This window comes from Argiope bruennichi, chromosome 1 (genome assembly GCF_947563725.1).
Source record: "Argiope bruennichi chromosome 1, qqArgBrue1.1, whole genome shotgun sequence".
In the NCBI taxonomy this organism is placed as follows: domain Eukaryota; kingdom Metazoa; phylum Arthropoda; class Arachnida; order Araneae; family Araneidae; genus Argiope; species Argiope bruennichi.
In genome coordinates, this window is record NC_079151.1 from 10,352,233 (window position 1) to 10,371,744 (window position 19,512).

Consider the following 19,512-nt stretch of genomic DNA (forward strand, 5'->3'; position numbering starts at 1 on the left):
AGACACGTCATTTTGTCTGAGATAAAGAACTGAAGAATCTAAGTTTCTGACTTACTAAAAAAATTTGTCAGAACTTATGCCAACCTACATAAATTCATACGTAGATTGATAAATTTTATGGGAAGCATACTTCCCACTGCCCTAGAAAGAGTTCACTTCTTCGGGATGAAAGGTGCATATGTGCGTCTTCGCTGGTTTCTCCTCATCCTTGGTTGGGCTTTTTGAGACGAAATGATTACTCTAAGACGGCATTTCTAATCCATGATTTTATCAAAATATTGATCTCAACATTGGCATTTCTCTCTCAGGTCAAATTGGGATTGGGCAAGTGTCCGTGAAGATTTTCCCAAATAAACATACGTTTGCTAATATAAAAAGAAACACATGCCCATTTTGAAGTGTATATTATGATTTATACTGTCATTTTAGATAGGATGTTACTCTAGCAAGAATTTTATTCCTCTATGTTTCATTTGTGCTGTCATGGCTAGAAAACCATTTACCTTTCCGGGGGGGGGAGGTATGTAAATTTATGAATTGTCTATCTATGGATTTTTTCCGATAACACTAACTAAATATTAAATTATTTATGATAAAATAAATGATTAAAAACTTAGAAGATACGTAGTTTGTAGTACGTAGTAAACAAGATAAACAAAAGAGCGTGACATTGCTTATGAATATAAATTGTGTAATCTCTATCTCTCTACTGATCTGCGTTTTGAGATTTTTCATACATCTTTGACGCATCAATGACTGCAATTTTTATGAGGATTTTAAACTATTAAATGTAAATATTTATTTTTTCTGTTTTTGTATTTTGTATTAATAATTTGGTGTTATTTTAAACACTATCAATCGTAAGAAAATGCACTATATATTTTTTTTAAATATGAAGTCTTTTAATTAATTTTTTAATTGTTATAGAAAATATATCTATTATCATACACTTAAAAGTTGTTTACTTTCTCTGCAAAAAACACTTTTGAAGAATTATTATGTATATTTTCAAGAAATATAATGCGCGTTATGCTTAATGTGTGAAAATGCTCCTGCCTGTATGGACAGTCGGCGTTCGCCTGTTCCCGTCTTGAGTGTCCAATTTTTTTCGCTCATGTTCCGAAGCGTCCTAATCAGAAACTTAGAAAAGAGTCGAAGTTACACACCCGTTCGGAGGTGAAAGAAGTCCTAACGAATGGGGTTGATGTTTGATGTTTATGAATTTGAGTATCATCAAAAGTTCTTGAAAAGTGGTTTTATTGCTCTGTCCAACGAACGAATTTTTACTTTAGGCCAATTTTTATACGAAACAGTGAAAAAATTATCCTATTTCTGTCAAACAATGAATCCTTGAAAATAATCATTCACTTAGCATTTCTCTTAAAGGCCATTTCATTTTTTCTCAATCGTCTCTGCATTCCTTACTAACCTACGAGGTAGGGAAATATGTTTATTTCTAATTTTCTTTTTGTTGTCTCATTAAGAATTTGACTATCTTCAGATCACGATAAATAAACTACTAATGTTCTTGGTAGCAGAGTTTCAGTAAAATTTTAACAATTTTCCTCTTTTCAAAATGAACACCTGCCAGGAGAGTAGACATTTATCTGAAAATGGCTTAAGGATTTCCCTATTGTATGATATAGGTTGTCTTACTGATTATTGTCTTATTGATTCTTATCCAAGAGAATGATTTACACAGCATTGGCGTACAACAGTACCTTTGGTACGAACTTAACATTTTCACTTAATCTATCTGTTAACCTTGGCGTGTTTTTCGGCGATTCATCTCTGATATTAAGTTAATAGTATCAAAAAATTGAATTTATATTTTACACGCTTTTTTCCCAACTGATTGACGCCAAAATTTGATATAGAACTAAAATTGTAGTCATAAAATCACAATCAAATTTGATATATTTAATCATTGCGTTTTTAAATCATCGCGTTTATATGCTTTTGATAGAACAGACCGACAGACGTTTTCCCCTGTTGAATTTGGCTCAAAATTTGATAGGCATCTTAGAGGTTAAATATATGTACCGAATCCACCTAGCTCCTTGTATAGATTGTCGGAAGTCGTCGTTGTGAACTGCAGTCAGAGTCGCCAAATAGTCACCAAGTTTATCGCCAAGCTCCGGGATCACTGGTTCGGTATCCGGCAGCATCCAATACGGATGATTGTAAAACGACCTTTCTTATGATGACACTAATAGAGCTGGGAAGCAAAATTACTGGTTTGTAATAATATTAACTTATATTCGAACAGTCGGTCAGAAAGGCTTCTGAACTTATTTTGCTCAAAATTTGTCAGAAATCTACACATTTATTGTAAAGATTGACATCGAGGTGATTAGCATCCTTTCTTCATACCATTGGTAACTAAATTCTTTCATCTTTTTTTCCGACTACGCAGTTTTTGCACACTTTGTTGGAAGTATTTGACTATGACAATCTCCAATGCAGTATTAAATAAAAAAATAAAATAAAATAATGTAAAATCATAAGAATCTAAATCACAAACATGTTTTGAAATTAGTTAGATTATGTTATCTCCAAACCATTAAATTTGACTTTGCAGTTGAATTTATTTTTGCTGTCTGAATAGTGTATTCCTCTGAATGACTGTAGAAATATAAATAATAAAAATTAATGAGACAGCACATCATGCGTTCTTCACAAGGACATAAAAGAATTAGAATTGTTGGTGAGTGAGGAAAGAAACAATGTTAAGGAAAGAATAATTTGCTTTCACAACTTTAAACAAAATGGGGAAACTTTGGAAAAACATATAACGATTTTCTGAATAAATTATAAAATCTACAAGCAAAATGCCGCTCTCGTTGAAACTTATAAAGGGAAGACAATGGAGATACAAATAGACCTTACTTACTTAATACTTAATATTGAATACTTAATGATCCCGGAATTATTTATTCGAAAAAACTTAATGACAGCTTATTCAATTAAAAAACTGTCCAAAAATTTGCACCGAAGTAGAACGCTAAATGGGAGTGAGATTTGTCTACTTTTTAAAGTCAGTTCAAGAATATTCGAGAGAAGCCAGATTTAACAAAGAATGAATTACTGAATTCAATATATCAAGCGGAATTAGAGTCAAGAAACTAGAATCTTTTTTCTTATTTGATGTAAACTATTCTACATTTACTGAAAGTCTAAGTGAAAGATCTATTGATTGAATTTTATGTGCGGGAACTACTGAAACTTGTGATATTGAACCGTATCCCAATTTATATTGCCAATATCGACGGAAAGAAGCATAAAAATTTAGAAAGAATTGCATTATAAACTTATATAACCTTACACTAGTATATAACCTTCAAAAAAGGATCTCGTAATCATCATCTGTGTTACATACATTGATGAAAAAAAATCACTACACCAAGAAAAATTTTTTGTAGAGTAATAAAATTTGGACAATGTATTTGTCTAGTTAACATATTTAATTGATTATACTTTCAAGATTACAGGTTAATTTAAGCTCAAGAAAATGCATTTCAAATGTGAAATGTTGTTACATTAATAACCGGTGTATCTTCCAGAATTTTGAAGCCTACAAAAGTTCATGCATTGCGTCATATAGGTGCCGAATGTCACTTTGTGGTATGGAATTCTACGCTTGTTGTACTTGTTGTGTCAATACTGTTTTGTCAATGCTGGCTGTGGGTGATGCTGGAGTTATCGTCCAATGACATTCTCCATTGAAGACAGATCTGGTGATTTTGAAGGCCAAGATAACATGTAGACACTCTGTAGATCACGTTGCATTACAATAGCGGTATGAGGGTCAGCCTTATCCTGTTGGAAAGCTCCCCCTTGAATGCTGTTCATGAATGGCAGTTCAACAGGTTGAATTACCAGACTGACGTACAAATTTGCAGTCAGTGTGTTTGGGATAACAAAGAGGGATGCAGGATGCAACGCTCCTGCTATCATAGGAAATTGCTCCCCTGACTATGATTCCAGTTGTAGGTCCAGTCTACCTACGCTGCAGACAGTTTGATTGCAGTGTTCCCCTGGCCTCCACCTGACCAATATAAGGCCATCACTGGCGCCAAGGCAGAACATGCTTTTATCAGAAAACACAACAGATCTCCACTCCGTACTCCAATGAGCTCTGGCTTGACCCACTGGCGACTCAAACGGCAATAGCTTGGAATCAGTGGAATGCACGCTACAGGGCGCCTGGCTCGGAGCTGTCCTTGAAGTAACCGATTTCTAACAGTTCTTTGTGCCACTGTAGTACCAACTTCAGCTCAAACTTCTGCCACAGACGAAATGCCATGCGCCACAGTCGTACGCCGAATGGAGGTCTTCCTCTCCGTAGTGCCACTTGGCCACTCAGAACCTTGAAGTAGTCTTCTTGAAGTAGTACCATCCCTTGACCACTGCTTCCAACAATCATTCACAATGGATATATTCCGGCCAAGTCTTTCTGCAATATCGCTGAAAGAAAATCCATCTTCTCGTAACCCTATTACACGACCTCGTTCAAACTCGGAGAGCTATTGATAATGTTTCTTCGTTTTTTTAAAGGCATTCTAGGCTAACATCAACTCAATTCGTCAGATTTCAAAGATAAATAACGCTCACGAACTTTACAGCACGCATTTAAAACAAATCTGATATGTAAATTCTGAGTGCCGCTATTAGCGCCATACTTATGCGGGAAGCCCGAAATTTGATTCGGTGTCATCATTTAGATGTATAAACATGCCTACCAAATTTTGTTTATCTAGTACAAGTCCTTCTTTGTGATGGGATTTTTTTTTCCGTCAGTGTATATTCAAATACCTAAATACATTGAAAAATTTGTGTTTCAAATAAATACAGCACTATACAATGACACAACAAAAATTTGAAATCTTGACACTCAATTTACTTATCCTGTATTTTGAAGCTATCTCAAGAAAGGAAATCACTTTGGACAATAGAATATCTTTTAGGATTCACATCTGTTGATTTACTTTGTGTCGTAGAGTTAAAGAGATTGGTTTATTTATATTGACTCAAAGTGAAATTATCCAAAGGATATTTTCGGGCCAGAGATTAACAGAAAATATATTATTCAAAAATGAGCCCCCCCCCTCTTGTCATATTATAGTCCAAGGACCACGAAATAATAATCACTTTATAAATTTATACTTTTTTAAGGGGACAGTAAATCCTTGCCAGCAGATTTTAAGATTGCACTCTTCATTGATATGATTTACATACAAAGCCTTTTTTTTATAAATATTGATTTCGAATTTGATATTGTCACTAACAGTAATCAGAAATCGACAGGATCTAATATTGTGAAATAATCTTTACACGATTTCGTGTTAGAAAATTGCGTAATCAAACTTTAGCTTTATGGATCTCAATTCTGGCTTTCGTAACTGAAATTCGTATTTTCTGGCTCAAACCAACACTCCTAGGCCATATGGAACTCGGCTGTTGACCATTTATCCATACAGATTGCTCATGGAATTTTTGATGTATTAAAATTGATTTTACATATTTTGCTCAAGAAAGATCTTCTCTGAGGTGAGAAAACACATTTTTGCCATTATCATCTGTCTGTGACAAAGGTAATTCAAAGACTCTTTGAGCTAGACAGATGGAATCTGGTACATGGTCTTGACACTAAATTTGCATATTTTTGTAAAATTGTGTTCAAAATCCATTCAGAGGAAATCTGTCTGCCGATTGTTCGAATATAAGTTAACATGCTATCTACAAAACGAAGGCAGCTAGATATATAAAACGATACAGATTTAACATCTAAAGTGCAGATACCTATCAGATTTTGAGTCATATCCAAGAAAGGGCTGACCTTCTGTCGATGGGTACTGCAATGATTTAAATATATCAAATTTGAAACGGGATTTCGTGATTAAAATTGCAGTTATACATCAAATTTTGATTTGAATCGGTTAAAAAAAACGTATTTAAAACCTAAATTCGATTTTGGATTATTAACCGCATGCCAGGAATAATCGCGAAAACACTCGCCAAGGATAACACGAATTGGTAAAGTAAAATGGGTCAATTCCTGCCAAAGGTTAATAATAAGGTGAATGCCATGCAGGGCATTCACTGGGAAATACCTTTATTAGAGAGTAAGTGAGAAAGTTTTCTGAAGACCAGTCCTGATGGTTTGCTTACTCTAAATAAATCTCATACCAAATTTTCTTCTCTATCTTCTTGTTCCAAATTTTCGAAACGGATTTCAACTTAGAAACAAATAAAAATATGAAGAATTGAGACATACTTTTGATCCATACTTAAATGAGGCAACCAGGTAAGGATTATATAAAAAAAACAACCAAGACTGAGGGAGCTTTAAATATTCTGCAGTAATTTCAAAGGCATTTTATTTTGTACTTTCATCTGATTTCACGAGTTATGTACATAAAATTATTCGAATTAAAATTTAATACCATTTAAGTTTCACAATATTATTTCTAGAGTTTTTGTTGGAACCAAATTTGTTCACAGATAAGTACAGTCCTAATTTTTTAAATGCTAGCTGAATAATTCACAAATCTATCTATTTAAATTTATAAATCTATTCTAAGTTTTTCCTAAACTGTGAAATTTTAAATGAACGAATTTTGTTCTAAAAAGTAGTTATATTCTTTCGCCATTTTGTTTAAAAATTGCTTTTCAGTTTTTTTTCTTAAATTTTTCACATGCGAGAAAATTTAAATCAATAAAAATTGTTCTTTGGCTTATTCTTTTGTCCAATTTGAAATGTTGATGTCATTTAAAATATTGAGGAGTTAAGACGATTCTTTCCATCAGTATGTTATTATTTTTTCAGTAAAACAAAATGCTGATTTATATATATTTTCTCAAAGCTTTTCCATTTTTGAAATGAAACAAATCATCAAACATATAATACAGTACTTCATTTTATCTTAAATATAATGTCGAAAAAAAAAGTGTGGCTGCAGGTTTAATGTACAAGCGTCAAGCAATCAACAGTGTTGGTTAATTGACGTGTGAGAAGTCCGATCCCTTTTTTGATTAAATCATATTCATTATTCTTGAAGACACTGAAAAGTTCTTTATAACTGATTCTGATTATATAATCTGATATTTGAGATTTTTTGGAAAAAAAGGCATGCAGCTACTATATTCTGGAATTTGTCTTTGCTTTACCTTGCGGCATTAAAAAGTTCCTAAACTTTTTAATATTTTCCAACAGTAAAGGAATTATGTCATTTCCTGCAAAACAAGAATGGTATAATGCGACTGACTAATACAGTTTTCTTACAGTTCAAAAACGAATAATGCTTGAACATAATTCTTGATTACAGACTTTCAAAACTTCCTTTCGTGTGTACTTTATTCACAGATCCCTCCTGGTGTTACATTAATTGTCAAAACATCGCATCGCAGTGTCTATGCAACCAGTATATTCTTTTGATCTCTCCACATGTTATCGCATGTCTCGGGTGAAAAGTTTGCCTTAAGGATCAACAATTTTCAAATTCAGAAAAAGCGCAACGATGAAAGTACTAATGGAAGTGGTAAAAGAAGACGTGTATTCTACATTTGTATGCAAGATGGAAATCCATAATTACAGAGGGGAGTCATTTCGAAATCAATATCAAATAAATGGGCTCTATGTGTATGTATAATTACGTGATGAGACAAGTTTCGGGATTTTTTTGTCAAAGAGACCATACTCTGATTTGTCACGATTATAAATTTTATTTTTGTTTTATGATGAATGAGTAAATGAAGGAAAGAAAATGATTCAAACATGTTAACTTAATCCTGTAGGAGGATTAAATTAATTCAAACATATTGATTTAATCCGTTTTTGCATTCCAGTATTCCTCATATGTAGCAAGACAAATAAATGAAAATAAATATCTTTTGTTGTGTGTAATTATCATCAAAGTCTCCTTTAAAGAAATTAGGACAAAAACAATGAAATGAATCATTTTATTACAAACCCTGTACATAGTGAAAAAATTAACAAAACATCTACGTAAAGGATTTTCCCTTCATATAAACATAGAGAGAAAACAGTTTAAGTTGGATTTGAATTAAACTGTATTAACAAACAACGCATGCATCTATTCGGTATTTGTATGGAAATCAAAGCATTTGATTCGAAATGAAAGCTTCACACTTTTTAACCTTATAAATAATCGATAGTTTATTAACATCATGTAGGAATAATGTTAACATAATTTAGACTATCTGTAACAAAATACGAGAGGGTTGCCTTATTGGGACTACTATTGGCATACCATCCAATTCGATTCTAATTGATAGAACTGTAAAATAGGCAAGATATTTTGCAGGGAGGATTTGAGAAATAATTTTAAAAGGAAGTGACATCTACATGCGATTTGTGAAAAGGTGTCTTGATAACATGAATTGAACACCTCGGAGAAAAAAATGAATGGTCTTCATTCTGTTTCAAAGAAAGAAACAAAATTTGTTACAATATTCTCAGAAAAGAAATCCGCCTTTGCTGCAATTAAATAAAATAAAGATAAATAGTTTTGTATTGCATGTTTATTATTGACTTTCAGACTGGACAACAAACAACACTCTAAATTGGAATAACTCAGAGATTAGTTGTAATAACAAGTGTTCATTTTAAGTTGGAAGTGGAACAAATCAAATAATAAGAACAAAATAAAGGGACATTAAAGATATCAAAAGTTTGTCCAAGAATGTATGCGGTTTTTGTATTTAATGTAAGGAGACAAGGTAAGAAAAAAAATAATACAAGGCATAAAGTACTCGTATGTACATTCGGACACTGTGTGCTAGTGTAAATTAGAAAAAATAAAAATAAATTGTACTTAAAGAAATGTGTAGCCTACTTTAAGAAATTAGTTAATTTAATTGAATAAATAACAGAATTTTAATTTGCCATTTTTTACTTTTGATAAATACTTCTTAAAATGATAATTGTATTATTTTAAATAGAAATAAACTTCAATGAATTCTTTTTTCTTTTTTTGTTTCTTAATATTACTTCTCTAATAGAAAAAAAATGTTTATGTCTAATATAAAAAATGTTTAAAATGTTCAAATAAGGCAACCTTCCTCTACTTTCAAGTCAAGCACATGAGTTTTATACATTTTATCAACTATCTTACTTTTGACATAAGACAAAAACATGTGCAAAGATTGCGAATTCAATCTAAACAAATATTGCTATTTTTATGAGTAGTATATATCTACACTTTTAAGTGCTCACAGGCGATTTTAATATGTTCATAAAATCGCTGCACTAACCTAAAAAGTGTTTGCCTTCTACAGTACAAACAATTATAAAAATTTAATTAAAATCATGACTTTTTATATTCGAACGTATTTAATCTCCAAATAATGTTTGATAAACTTTATACATTTTAAAAGCATTTATTAAGTTACGCGAACTACTACATAAAAAAAATCTTTTCTCTTTTTTCCAAAACTTCTTCCACTTTTTTCTCTGCCAAACTTGTAAATACCATGATATATACACGCTCTAGATGCTTAACTTTCAAAACATGTGCAGATATTTGCTATGTGCAAAGTGGAACATTGTCATGGACGTTAATTGCTGTTCCACCAACAAAATGTGTATGGAACACTGTCTGTTGCGCTTTTCCAATGGTAAATGTTTGTTTTTTCAATTCTTGTTCCGTCCATTTTAAGAAAATTCACTAAAGCGAGGGTTTTGCTCGACTTTGAAAGAAATTCTTCATGCTAAGTCCAGCTCTCGCCTATGTTTCCACTGGTCCGTTGTCCAGTCTGGTGGTGGTGGCCATCTCTCCGTTGTTGTTCCGGTTGTCAATCTCTTCGGGATCAAAAATTAATTCCAACCCACTACCTTGCATCTTTTCGTTGTACAACTTATTAAAAGCGACGTTCTGTTCCTCGGTGAAGTAGTTTTTCCAGTCTCCAATAATGCCTTAAGAAAGAGAAAAAAGAAATTAGGCATTTTAAAAATCATGCATATAAAAAAATTACAAAAAAAAAAAAAAATAAAGAGGGCATTTACAAAAATTAAAGGATGTTTGAACTTCTAATAAACTTAGTGCCATGACGATGTTCTAAGCTTGATTTGATTTATTCTGCCAATATAAGCAAATACAAGTTCCCCTAAAAATGCAGAACAAGTCTTACATACTGCAACTCAAGAACATTTCCCAACGTACTGCCTTTAGTCCTATACAAATTTTCATTGAGTCAATTCTATGAAAATTTTCGACTTCTGTGATGGTTGATACGAAAAAGTTAAAGTATAATAAAAATACATCCGTCATAATGGAAAAATGTCAGTTAATAAAATATTTCTTTCATATTCATCTATGCCCACACAAAGTTTCACAATTTCTAACAACAAAATTTGAAGAGATATGTTCATTTTGAGATTTAGATGGATAATCTCAAATTCTGATGAAAATATTTATTTCAAAAATGTAAATTTATACAATACAGAAAAACTATAAAAAGTAAATTTTTACATCATCCAATAATCCTGATTTCAAAGAGATTTACTAATCACACATAATGGTGTTCACTTTGATTGGGCGACATATGCAGTATTGACTTTATAAAGAGGGAAAAAAACTTGAGAAAATGAACATTTAATTATTATCAAATGTACATTTAAGAATTCTTTGCTCTCACTTGTATACTTACTAAAATGGCATATTTCAGTAACAAAGCAAATTTGGACGTGCTGATGATTTATGCTGCAATCGTAATCGCGACCTATATGTAGAACAGTACAAACGAAATTTCCTGGATTTTTGGTACCCATGTGATTACAATTACAGGATCCTTACTTTCTCTCAGAGAAATGGGGTGGATGAGGCATTATATATGTGATACGGAAATTGCTATTTTTATTTATTTTTGAATCTACGCTCATGCTAGTGTATTACAGTCAGTCCAGAAATCAACATTCCAAAATAAATATTTAGATATTTCAATGTAATAATTGGCATACATACAATATTTGTAGAGTCCTAGCATATAGTTACAGCAGTTACGAGGCCAATTACTGGATTAGGCGTGTAGAATTTTATGGTTGAGCTCTACGTAATACAAAATCAAATTCTTCACATTTGAAAAATTCTGTTTGGAAAAAGCGAACGTTATTTTTAATGTTTGTCGAGATAACAACATTCATCTTCAAAACACTTAAATCAGTAAAAGTCTATTTTTCGTACCGAGGCGCATCATCAGTGCTCATTTTTCATAAATGTGTCGTATTTTTAGAAACCCTTTGGTTGATTACATTTTGTATTGAATATTCTTTTCCGTATGTTGAGTGATTATATATTCAGTGATACACCGATGTATTCAGCTATTTGGATGCATTGTGTGGTATTTTGAGTTTCACTTTTGATTGGATTATATCTGAATTAAAGATGAATTGGCTTTGGCAGTACATTCAACACAGATCTTTGCCAACGAATTCGAAAAGCCTCTTTTTAACTCACAAGAAATGCATTAGACCGCATATGCACAAGTATTGTTAACAGAATGCAACTTTGCATAGATGTCGAAGATGCTCATTCTGAACAAGTTTTTAAGTATTTCAATTATGCATCAGTGACCTGACAATTTGTTAAAATTTAATGAAAGATACTGAAAGCGTTATTATTTTCAGATTCTATACTTTTAATAATCTTTCGTGATGTGTATGGCGCCTTCTTAAAGATTTTTTTCTCTTTTTAATCTCATTTGCAATTTGAGATACAGCAATCCTAGGATTTAGATATGCGGAAAGATGTATCTGTTTTCATGAGCATCCGTTTTTTAGGTGGAAGTCCGTTACGCGACTTTGAAATTACTGATTTCGATTCATTTTAATTATTGATAACTCTTCGGTCAGAGGAATATTCCAACATTCTTGCCAATTTCTCCCAAATTGTGGATCATGCAGCACAATTGTCGGCAAAGTACATTTTGAGATCTAGAAATTTCGGAATAGTGTACTTCTATCAGATATTTTCATCATCAGTAATCAATCATGTTGATGAGCAGATGAAGTAATTTACAATTCTGAATAATTTAATTAGTAACAAAGACGGCTCACCTTTCCTCATGAATTTGGACTGTGTCATATCGAAGAGATCGGTGATGGGTAGCACCTCTCTGTTCACCATGTTGTTGCTCTTCATTTGCTCGAAGGTGCAGTGGTTGGAGATGGCCTCGATGGCGTCGGGGGAAAGAGGGCGGTCCAGGAAGGAGGCGATCTTTGACACCATGCCGGGAAGATCCTGTTGAAGAATATTGCGTCTAAATCAAACATCAATACACTATCGAAAAAATGGTTCAATATAATATAATGCCTCTAGATTCTTTGTTTTTAATTGGCTAACTTCAATAACTATAGTAAATACGGTACACACCCGAGTATCCGGTTCTTTTATCCGGCTTCCGTACTATTCAGCCTAGTTTTCTGTCATCGTAATTAAATAAGGAAGACAAGGCGTTGCAGTGGAAACATTGTTTATGTTTCCTGCCTTTAAGTTAGACATTACAGAATTTATATTAAAATGTGAACAGTTTATATCCTTTAACTTACTTTTTCTCTAATAAATTCTAGAAATGTGCAGAGCAGTATATAAGCACATATAAATTACCAGTACAGAGCCTTCTATTTTAACCCGAAACGTTACCGGCAACTGCTTCTATGATTTACCGGGCCGTGGCCGTGTTCAGGTTATATATAGCTTGAGATGAATGGAGGACTTAGTACTCAATTAGAAATGAGAAGTTATGTATTCTAACAGTGAGTTTTGGTATAAAAACTTTGTCTTCTGGTATTGGTGAGTAAAGAAATGAGCTCATTGAACTCCGGCCTATCCATCCTTTTTGTTATCCGGTCTGCCCTTGCGCCACATTAAGCCGGATACTCGGGAGTCTACTGTATTAGGATTGTATACTATGGTTATATACCCTATATCTCATATGAAATATTAGGATGGTATGATTGAGAAATAAACAATTAATAAATAATGATATGGATAGATATGAATTGTGAAAAACTTGAAATAGCATTCTTTGCAATGTAGCAGTTTACGCAACCAGATACAATTTGAAGCAATGAAATCGAAATTACCGTAATGATCATTATTTCTTTTTTTTTCTTTGTTGTTATTTAGCGTTTTACTTTAGTTTCGATTCATTTCATTGTTAAAATGTACTTATAACCGCGTCAAAAATCGCAGGAGAAAAATTTTTTGTCGATATAAATTTGGTTTCCGTTGATTTTATTTGAATTTAAAATCTAAATTTATGAAAAAAATGAATTCAAAACTCAAATTTAAATATTTCTTTGCAAAATTTCTTTAATGATATATTTCATTTTCCATCAAACTCCCGTGAAATACTTCAGTACATCTAATAATGTTCTTGGGGATTGCTGCTTGTGTTTAAATTTCGATTATAACTCTTCTACACAAATGGATATTCAGCGTTCTTTAAACAAAGTCAAATGGTGAGAATTTCATTGACTTCAAGAGACTTCAAGTGAGAAAACCTTCTAGCTATTTTCTTCTTCCTAATTTTGATTACAGAGCCGAATCATATGAAGAACTTACTGCTCCAGTCATCAAACCTCTAATAACAAGTTGTTTTATGGGATGATATAATTACATTCTTCACGCATTTTTAATATTTAAAACAATATATTCAAAGCATGTTGTAAAAAAAACCCTATATAATACCATTTGGGACATCGGATATATTTATCTTGCAGTATTTTGTTCACGATTACACTTTAAAAAGTGTAAAATGTTCATCTCGTCCATTTTTTTTTTGGAAATTTTAATTTGATTTAGAATAAATCAAAATGTTTCGTGTTCCGTGATTATTTTTCAACGTATTATAAAACGAAGATGATTTATAATTCACACATAAAATTTCAAAAAACTATATTTTCAAAGGTAGAATTAAGTTTTCATGTCATTTTTTCTTAATTATGATAATTTATTAAAAATATTTTTATGTAAAATTTCCCCCAAAAATATTTTTTCTTTTATGAAAATTATATCACTTTCGTTGTTTCTACAAATATGTTAAGGAATCAAATTTCCGGCCCCCCCCTTTAATATCGCTGAAATTATGACGAATTCTTGTTTGTTTATTTTGTTTTATTGACGTTTTTGTAAAATCGATAAGTTGACGTTTTTGTAAAATCTATTTCTCTATTACTTATGTTAGGAACTATAACGTATACGCTCACTCATTAAATTTGGCCTTTGGCATTTCATGGCTAAGCATTCAATCTAAATAATGCACTGATGGACGTACTAACACGTTAAACTGTGTATTCATTCTCAACGCTTAAGGTGACATACGATTAAACGTTAGATGAAGCGGTCAGTACCACGTCATACGTATATAATGAACAAAATAAATATAAGGCAATATATATTACAGTTTAGAAGTGTGTTGCACAGTTTAAAGTTTTAAATATCCCATTGCGATAACTGTAAATATTTAATCACGCATCATTTATTAATTAAAAAAATTCTTTTTACAAGGTATTCGAAATGAAAAACTTGCGATTAAATGTTTGTAGATCATTGAGAAATTGAGAATTTCTCAAAGTAATAAAATTCTATCGATTAAAAAAATCATTGATACAAACTATGCATAAAAATATTTGTAAGAAACTACCGAAATTCGAGGAAAAAATTAGTATTGTTGCAAAAATATTTTTTTTAAATATTTAACACTAAAGTAAGCAATGATAAAGCTAAAATAATATTAGTGTAAAAATATTTTTAGACGTTATATATTTTACGAAGTTATAAAAAACGTTCCATTGTATTTCATTATTAGTTAATTAAAATATAAACAAAAAAATTGCTGAGAGTTACAAGCTCCCACTTTTTAAATTATATTTTTGCAAAATTTGGAAGCTTTAGGTCGAAAGTTCTCGTTTGCAGACTGCCAACAAATAGACAAACGCAACTGCTTTTTTCATTTACTATTCGCGTCAGACGCCTAGCCGGTTCGGGCGGAATATTGATTCTATTTGATTTCATATTCATCGCTTTTTATAACTTTATACTCATGATTCCGCCAAACTGTTTGATATTAAAGCCGTGTTATTTTAATAGAAGAAAAGCGTGCAAATAAGTATTTGATGCAGCAATGAAATGGTTCAAATTTCAGGCCAACAATGTCATTTATTATAGAAAATCAAGCAAAAAACTTTTTTTTTTAATTATCGAAATTCAGTAAAAATAAGCACGTCTATTAAATAAGTATCACTAAAACATATATTTTTAGAATTTTGAGACGGTATAAAATTTATATTTGTACAGTAAAATTTTCGGAAGTTATCTCAAGAAAACGATAAAATTCAGCTTAATTTTAATGGATGATGTCGTGTCCGCGTTATCACGGAAAGGGAGTGCAGTGGCTTCTGAGGGTAAAGACCCTTGAGCAACCGAGGGCAGAAGTCTGACTTATAGCTCATATGAAGATGAAACTCACACTTTCGCTTGCTCAACCCCTTTTTACAGGGGAGCACATTCACACACCTCACAGATAGAACACAGATGAAGAACAACTATGCCCAAACCGGGATTCGAACCCGGGACGCCCAGATCACGGGTAAGATGCAATACCCCTATGCCGACCTGAATTTTAATTAAAATTCTAATTACAGTTTTAAAAAATACCATCCTCCAAGATATGCATGCGCCAATTTTGATAGCTATTGATCAAACGGTCTGGCCCACGGAGCACCAACATAGGCATATATATTTATCTTTATTATTATAGATAAAGACAGAGATGTATGGTAATAAAAAAAATTAGAAATCAAGAAATATGTGAGCAGGGTTATCCAAGAAGAGTTATTACAGTAGATATGCTGCAGTCAACGTTAAATATTGCTTACCTGTTTAGAAATTGAAATTTCAGGTAGAAAAATATATTAAAATTATTATGAAACAGTAAAGTAGGAAACGAAAATACAGGTAATGCGTATTACTTGCATACGTTTCCCGTACTATGATTAAAGTGAGTAGTTTATCATATTTCAAAACTAGGCCCTATAATTCCCTTACATACAGATTATTCATTGCCAACACAGATTTTGACTAATAACGGATCTTTAAATTTAAATCTCACCAGTTTGAGGTCTTCAAATGATATGAAAAGCATTCTGTCTGGATGCTCTTGATGGAACCTCCAGTAAGGGAGCACGTGGTCAAACCAAGAACCGTAGACAACTGCAAGACAAAAACAAGAAATATTATACTCTCTAATTTTCGGCGCAGTTACGAATGGTACAGATTCTTAAACTTTTTCTGCTCATGAATTTATTCTGGTCAAACTATTTTTCTTAAGATCACAAAACCTAAATTAAGTAAGAAAATGAAACACTAATAGATGTTGATTAAAGAAGACAAAATTAAAGCATTTATTGAAACAAATTTTAAAAATTTTATGGGGAATAGTAATTGTAATTACATTTAAAAACGTAAAAAACTTGCAAAGTAAGTCATTAAATCATTATAAATTGCTTTGCTAAACTATTAGATAGTTTATAGAAAGTACATTTATTGTTGCAAAATTTAGATTAAAATTGGAAAAAAAAAAAAAATTAAACCAGAAGCAAAAAAAACAAAACAAAAAAAAACCATCATAATAGAACTTTTGATTAATCTTTTGACATGATATTTTTTTTAATTCTTGCCACGAACAAAGGTAGGCAAGCCATCTGATCTTTTTCTAATTTTCTAATTTCTTTAAATTAGCCCATCAAAGGGGGACCATTTTCAATTTTTGTTTTAGGATGGCTTTTTCCAAAAGCCCTTTCTTAGGCAGAGGTTTTTCAGTTTTTCAACAACAGGTGTGCTTTCTTCAATAGTTTCATTCGGATCGTAATGCACCCTATCTTCAAACGCAGATGATTCGGTATCTTTTTTAGTTTTAATGGTCAATTTTGAATGGAAACTTTTAAAACGAGGTGATTATTTTGTAGAATCATTTTTATGTTTTTTTCATATTTATGAATAAACAATAGGGTGAAGAAATGTTTAAAATTATCCAGAAAAAAAATTTAAAAAGTGTAAAATTGTTTTAACGACATGAAAGTTCCGAAAAATGCAATAATGAAATTATTGCTCCTCCAACAACTCAGTCTTTATATCTCGCATGTCTTTAAATGATATGAATTCTCATTCACATTCTAGTATGGAAAAAAGTGAACTTACATCTCAAAATACTCGTGTGTGCATATATATATATGGTGTTTGCCTAATCGAAAAATTAAAATCATCCAATAGATAACTTCTAAATAAGTAGTGATAAATATATACTTCTAATTAGAGAAATGCTTTAATGGATGTAAAGTTTTATATTCTATTTTGTTTGCATCAATACTTATATTGCTGTAAAATGACGAAGTTTAAATATTTTTGCATTGAGCCCAATTATTAGTAGTTACGTTTAACAAAATATTCATGATTTTAAATAAATTCAATTCAATAAAATTGACGGAGTTATATGAACATTCAAATTCCATTATTTAAGCCACCTGATACTCGAATCGATTTAACTTCCTGGTTAGATGGCAAATCCTATTAGAGACACTCAATATTATTTAACCTCCTATAATAATATAAGGATATTGAGATACTGCAGAATTTTTAATTGAAATTTGCACTTTAAATTATTGCATATGTTTATCATATTATAGATTAAAAATTTCACAAATTCGATTCGATTTCACTAATTCTAATTCTATTTAAATAACATTTCCCTAATTCTAATTTCATGAGTCAGACTCGTTATTGTATACGCAGGGGTTATGGCTAATATGTGGTCTCCATAAATTGAGGTATGGATCTGCTGCAAAGTGGCCATTGAAAAGATCAAACATTTATAATTCTATCAGCATTAGCATCAAAGCGTGAAGTTTTTTTTTATTAAAATATTAGTGTGTCTATATGAATCATTGAACCAAGGAAATGTATAACAAATTCGGACATCGTCATTTTTTAAGCTGCACTGTTGCCGAGTCAAACATTTATGCCGTTTAGAATGTTTTTCTGATTGAATGCTGCCTATCTCTCATGGCTTAGAAGTTAGAGGCTGAGTCATGTTTAGACTGGACAACCTTTAAATGCAAGTATTCAATAGATTAGCCTAGATTTAAAATTCGTCCTGTTGAAACATAAACTTACGGTATCCTTTCATGAAGAGATAGAGAAAATCATCCCAGGATCCTTTGTAGTTTCCCAGGAATGTGCTCATTCTGTGATGATGATAATAAGATACGGCGTTATCTTTCGGATTCCTCACCACATAAATGATCTGGAAGAGAAAAATGGAAAGAATATATTTCTAATTGATAATTAAATAGAAAATTTGAACACTAGAATACTTCTTCAGTTTTAATATTATACGTAAATTTCGTGAAGAGCGATGCAAAACTTGCTCAAAGTGTTTTATAGGAGCTCCATGCATTGTAGAACTATTATACTCTGGTATTAGATTCTCAATAAGAAAATATTTTTGAACATTGAAATTAAAATTTTAAGTAATTTAAAAATAGTTCAAAATTTCAAATTTCCGCTTAGTGACAACAGAGTTACAACATATTAATACTAAAAAAAAAAAGACGCTTTTATCAGTGAGTTAAAAAGAAGAGAAAAAAATATATTTTTTAAAAATCTGGAGATTGAAGTAAAATTTCGAAAATATGAAGTATAAATTGAAAAACTTTAAACAAAATGGAATTGCCATCTTATACATCTTTTAATTTTTGTATAAGAATGTTTGGTATTTTTTTTAAAAAATTTTGCTGCATATAAAATTCCCAAAGAGAAAGTATTGAATCTTCACATTTGAAAATACAGAGAGAGAGAGAGAGAGAGAGAGAGAGAGAGAGAGAGAGAGGGGCATTATGACTGTCAGTTAGTCTGTATGTGAATGCAATAAATCAAAAACGTTTTGATCTCAACTGACGACATTTGATGAAAGCCCAAGTAACAAATTTGTAGATCTGTTTAGCTGTTGGAATACAACTGAACACGATAACTGCCAAAGGAAGCAAATGACAAAATTTACTATACAGGTTCATATAACAAATGGACGCCAAAAGCGTGGATCCGTATCGAATTTGGAACCAAATCCATAGAGGAATGGACCGTATGGTGATATGTACTATCACAAGCATGTAAATATATAACTCAAAACAGTGGTAACTAAAATATACGAAATTCGGCTCGTGATTTCCTGACTAAAGTTGTAGCTCCGTGTCAATTTTAATTTCATTCAGCAGAAAAATAGACGTCTGAATGCCTATTGGATTTCTTATTGTGTTTTAACGGCATCCCAGCGGTTAATCCCCAAACATCACAGACTCTTTCAAAATTATTGTTGGACAATGGCATATAGTTAATATTAGAAATTAGAAAAGAAAATATTTTGGAGACTATTCATGCTCGTTTTTTTCTCTTAATCCCTCATTGTAAGCTTTTATATTCTTCATCTATTATT

At 31.6% G+C, this 19,512-nt stretch overlaps 1 protein-coding gene across 2 annotated transcripts in view; it reads right to left on the reverse strand.

Moving 5' to 3' along the window:
* Nucleotides 1-7,948: 7,948 nt before the first annotated feature.
* The window catches only part of LOC129975981 (sulfotransferase 1B1-like), a 97,190-nt gene continuing 85,626 nt past the window's right edge, over nt 7,949-19,512 (reverse strand). For both annotated transcript variants that reach the window (XM_056089299.1, XM_056089308.1), the window contains 4 exons: nt 18,195-18,324; nt 16,135-16,235; nt 12,077-12,260; nt 7,949-9,937 (listed from right to left, as the gene is read on the reverse strand). In XM_056089299.1, the coding sequence (XP_055945274.1) occupies nt 9,750-9,937; nt 12,077-12,260; nt 16,135-16,235; nt 18,195-18,324 (603 nt within the window). In that variant the 3' untranslated portion in view covers nt 7,949-9,749. The remainder of the gene's footprint in view (nt 9,938-12,076; nt 12,261-16,134; nt 16,236-18,194; nt 18,325-19,512) is intronic.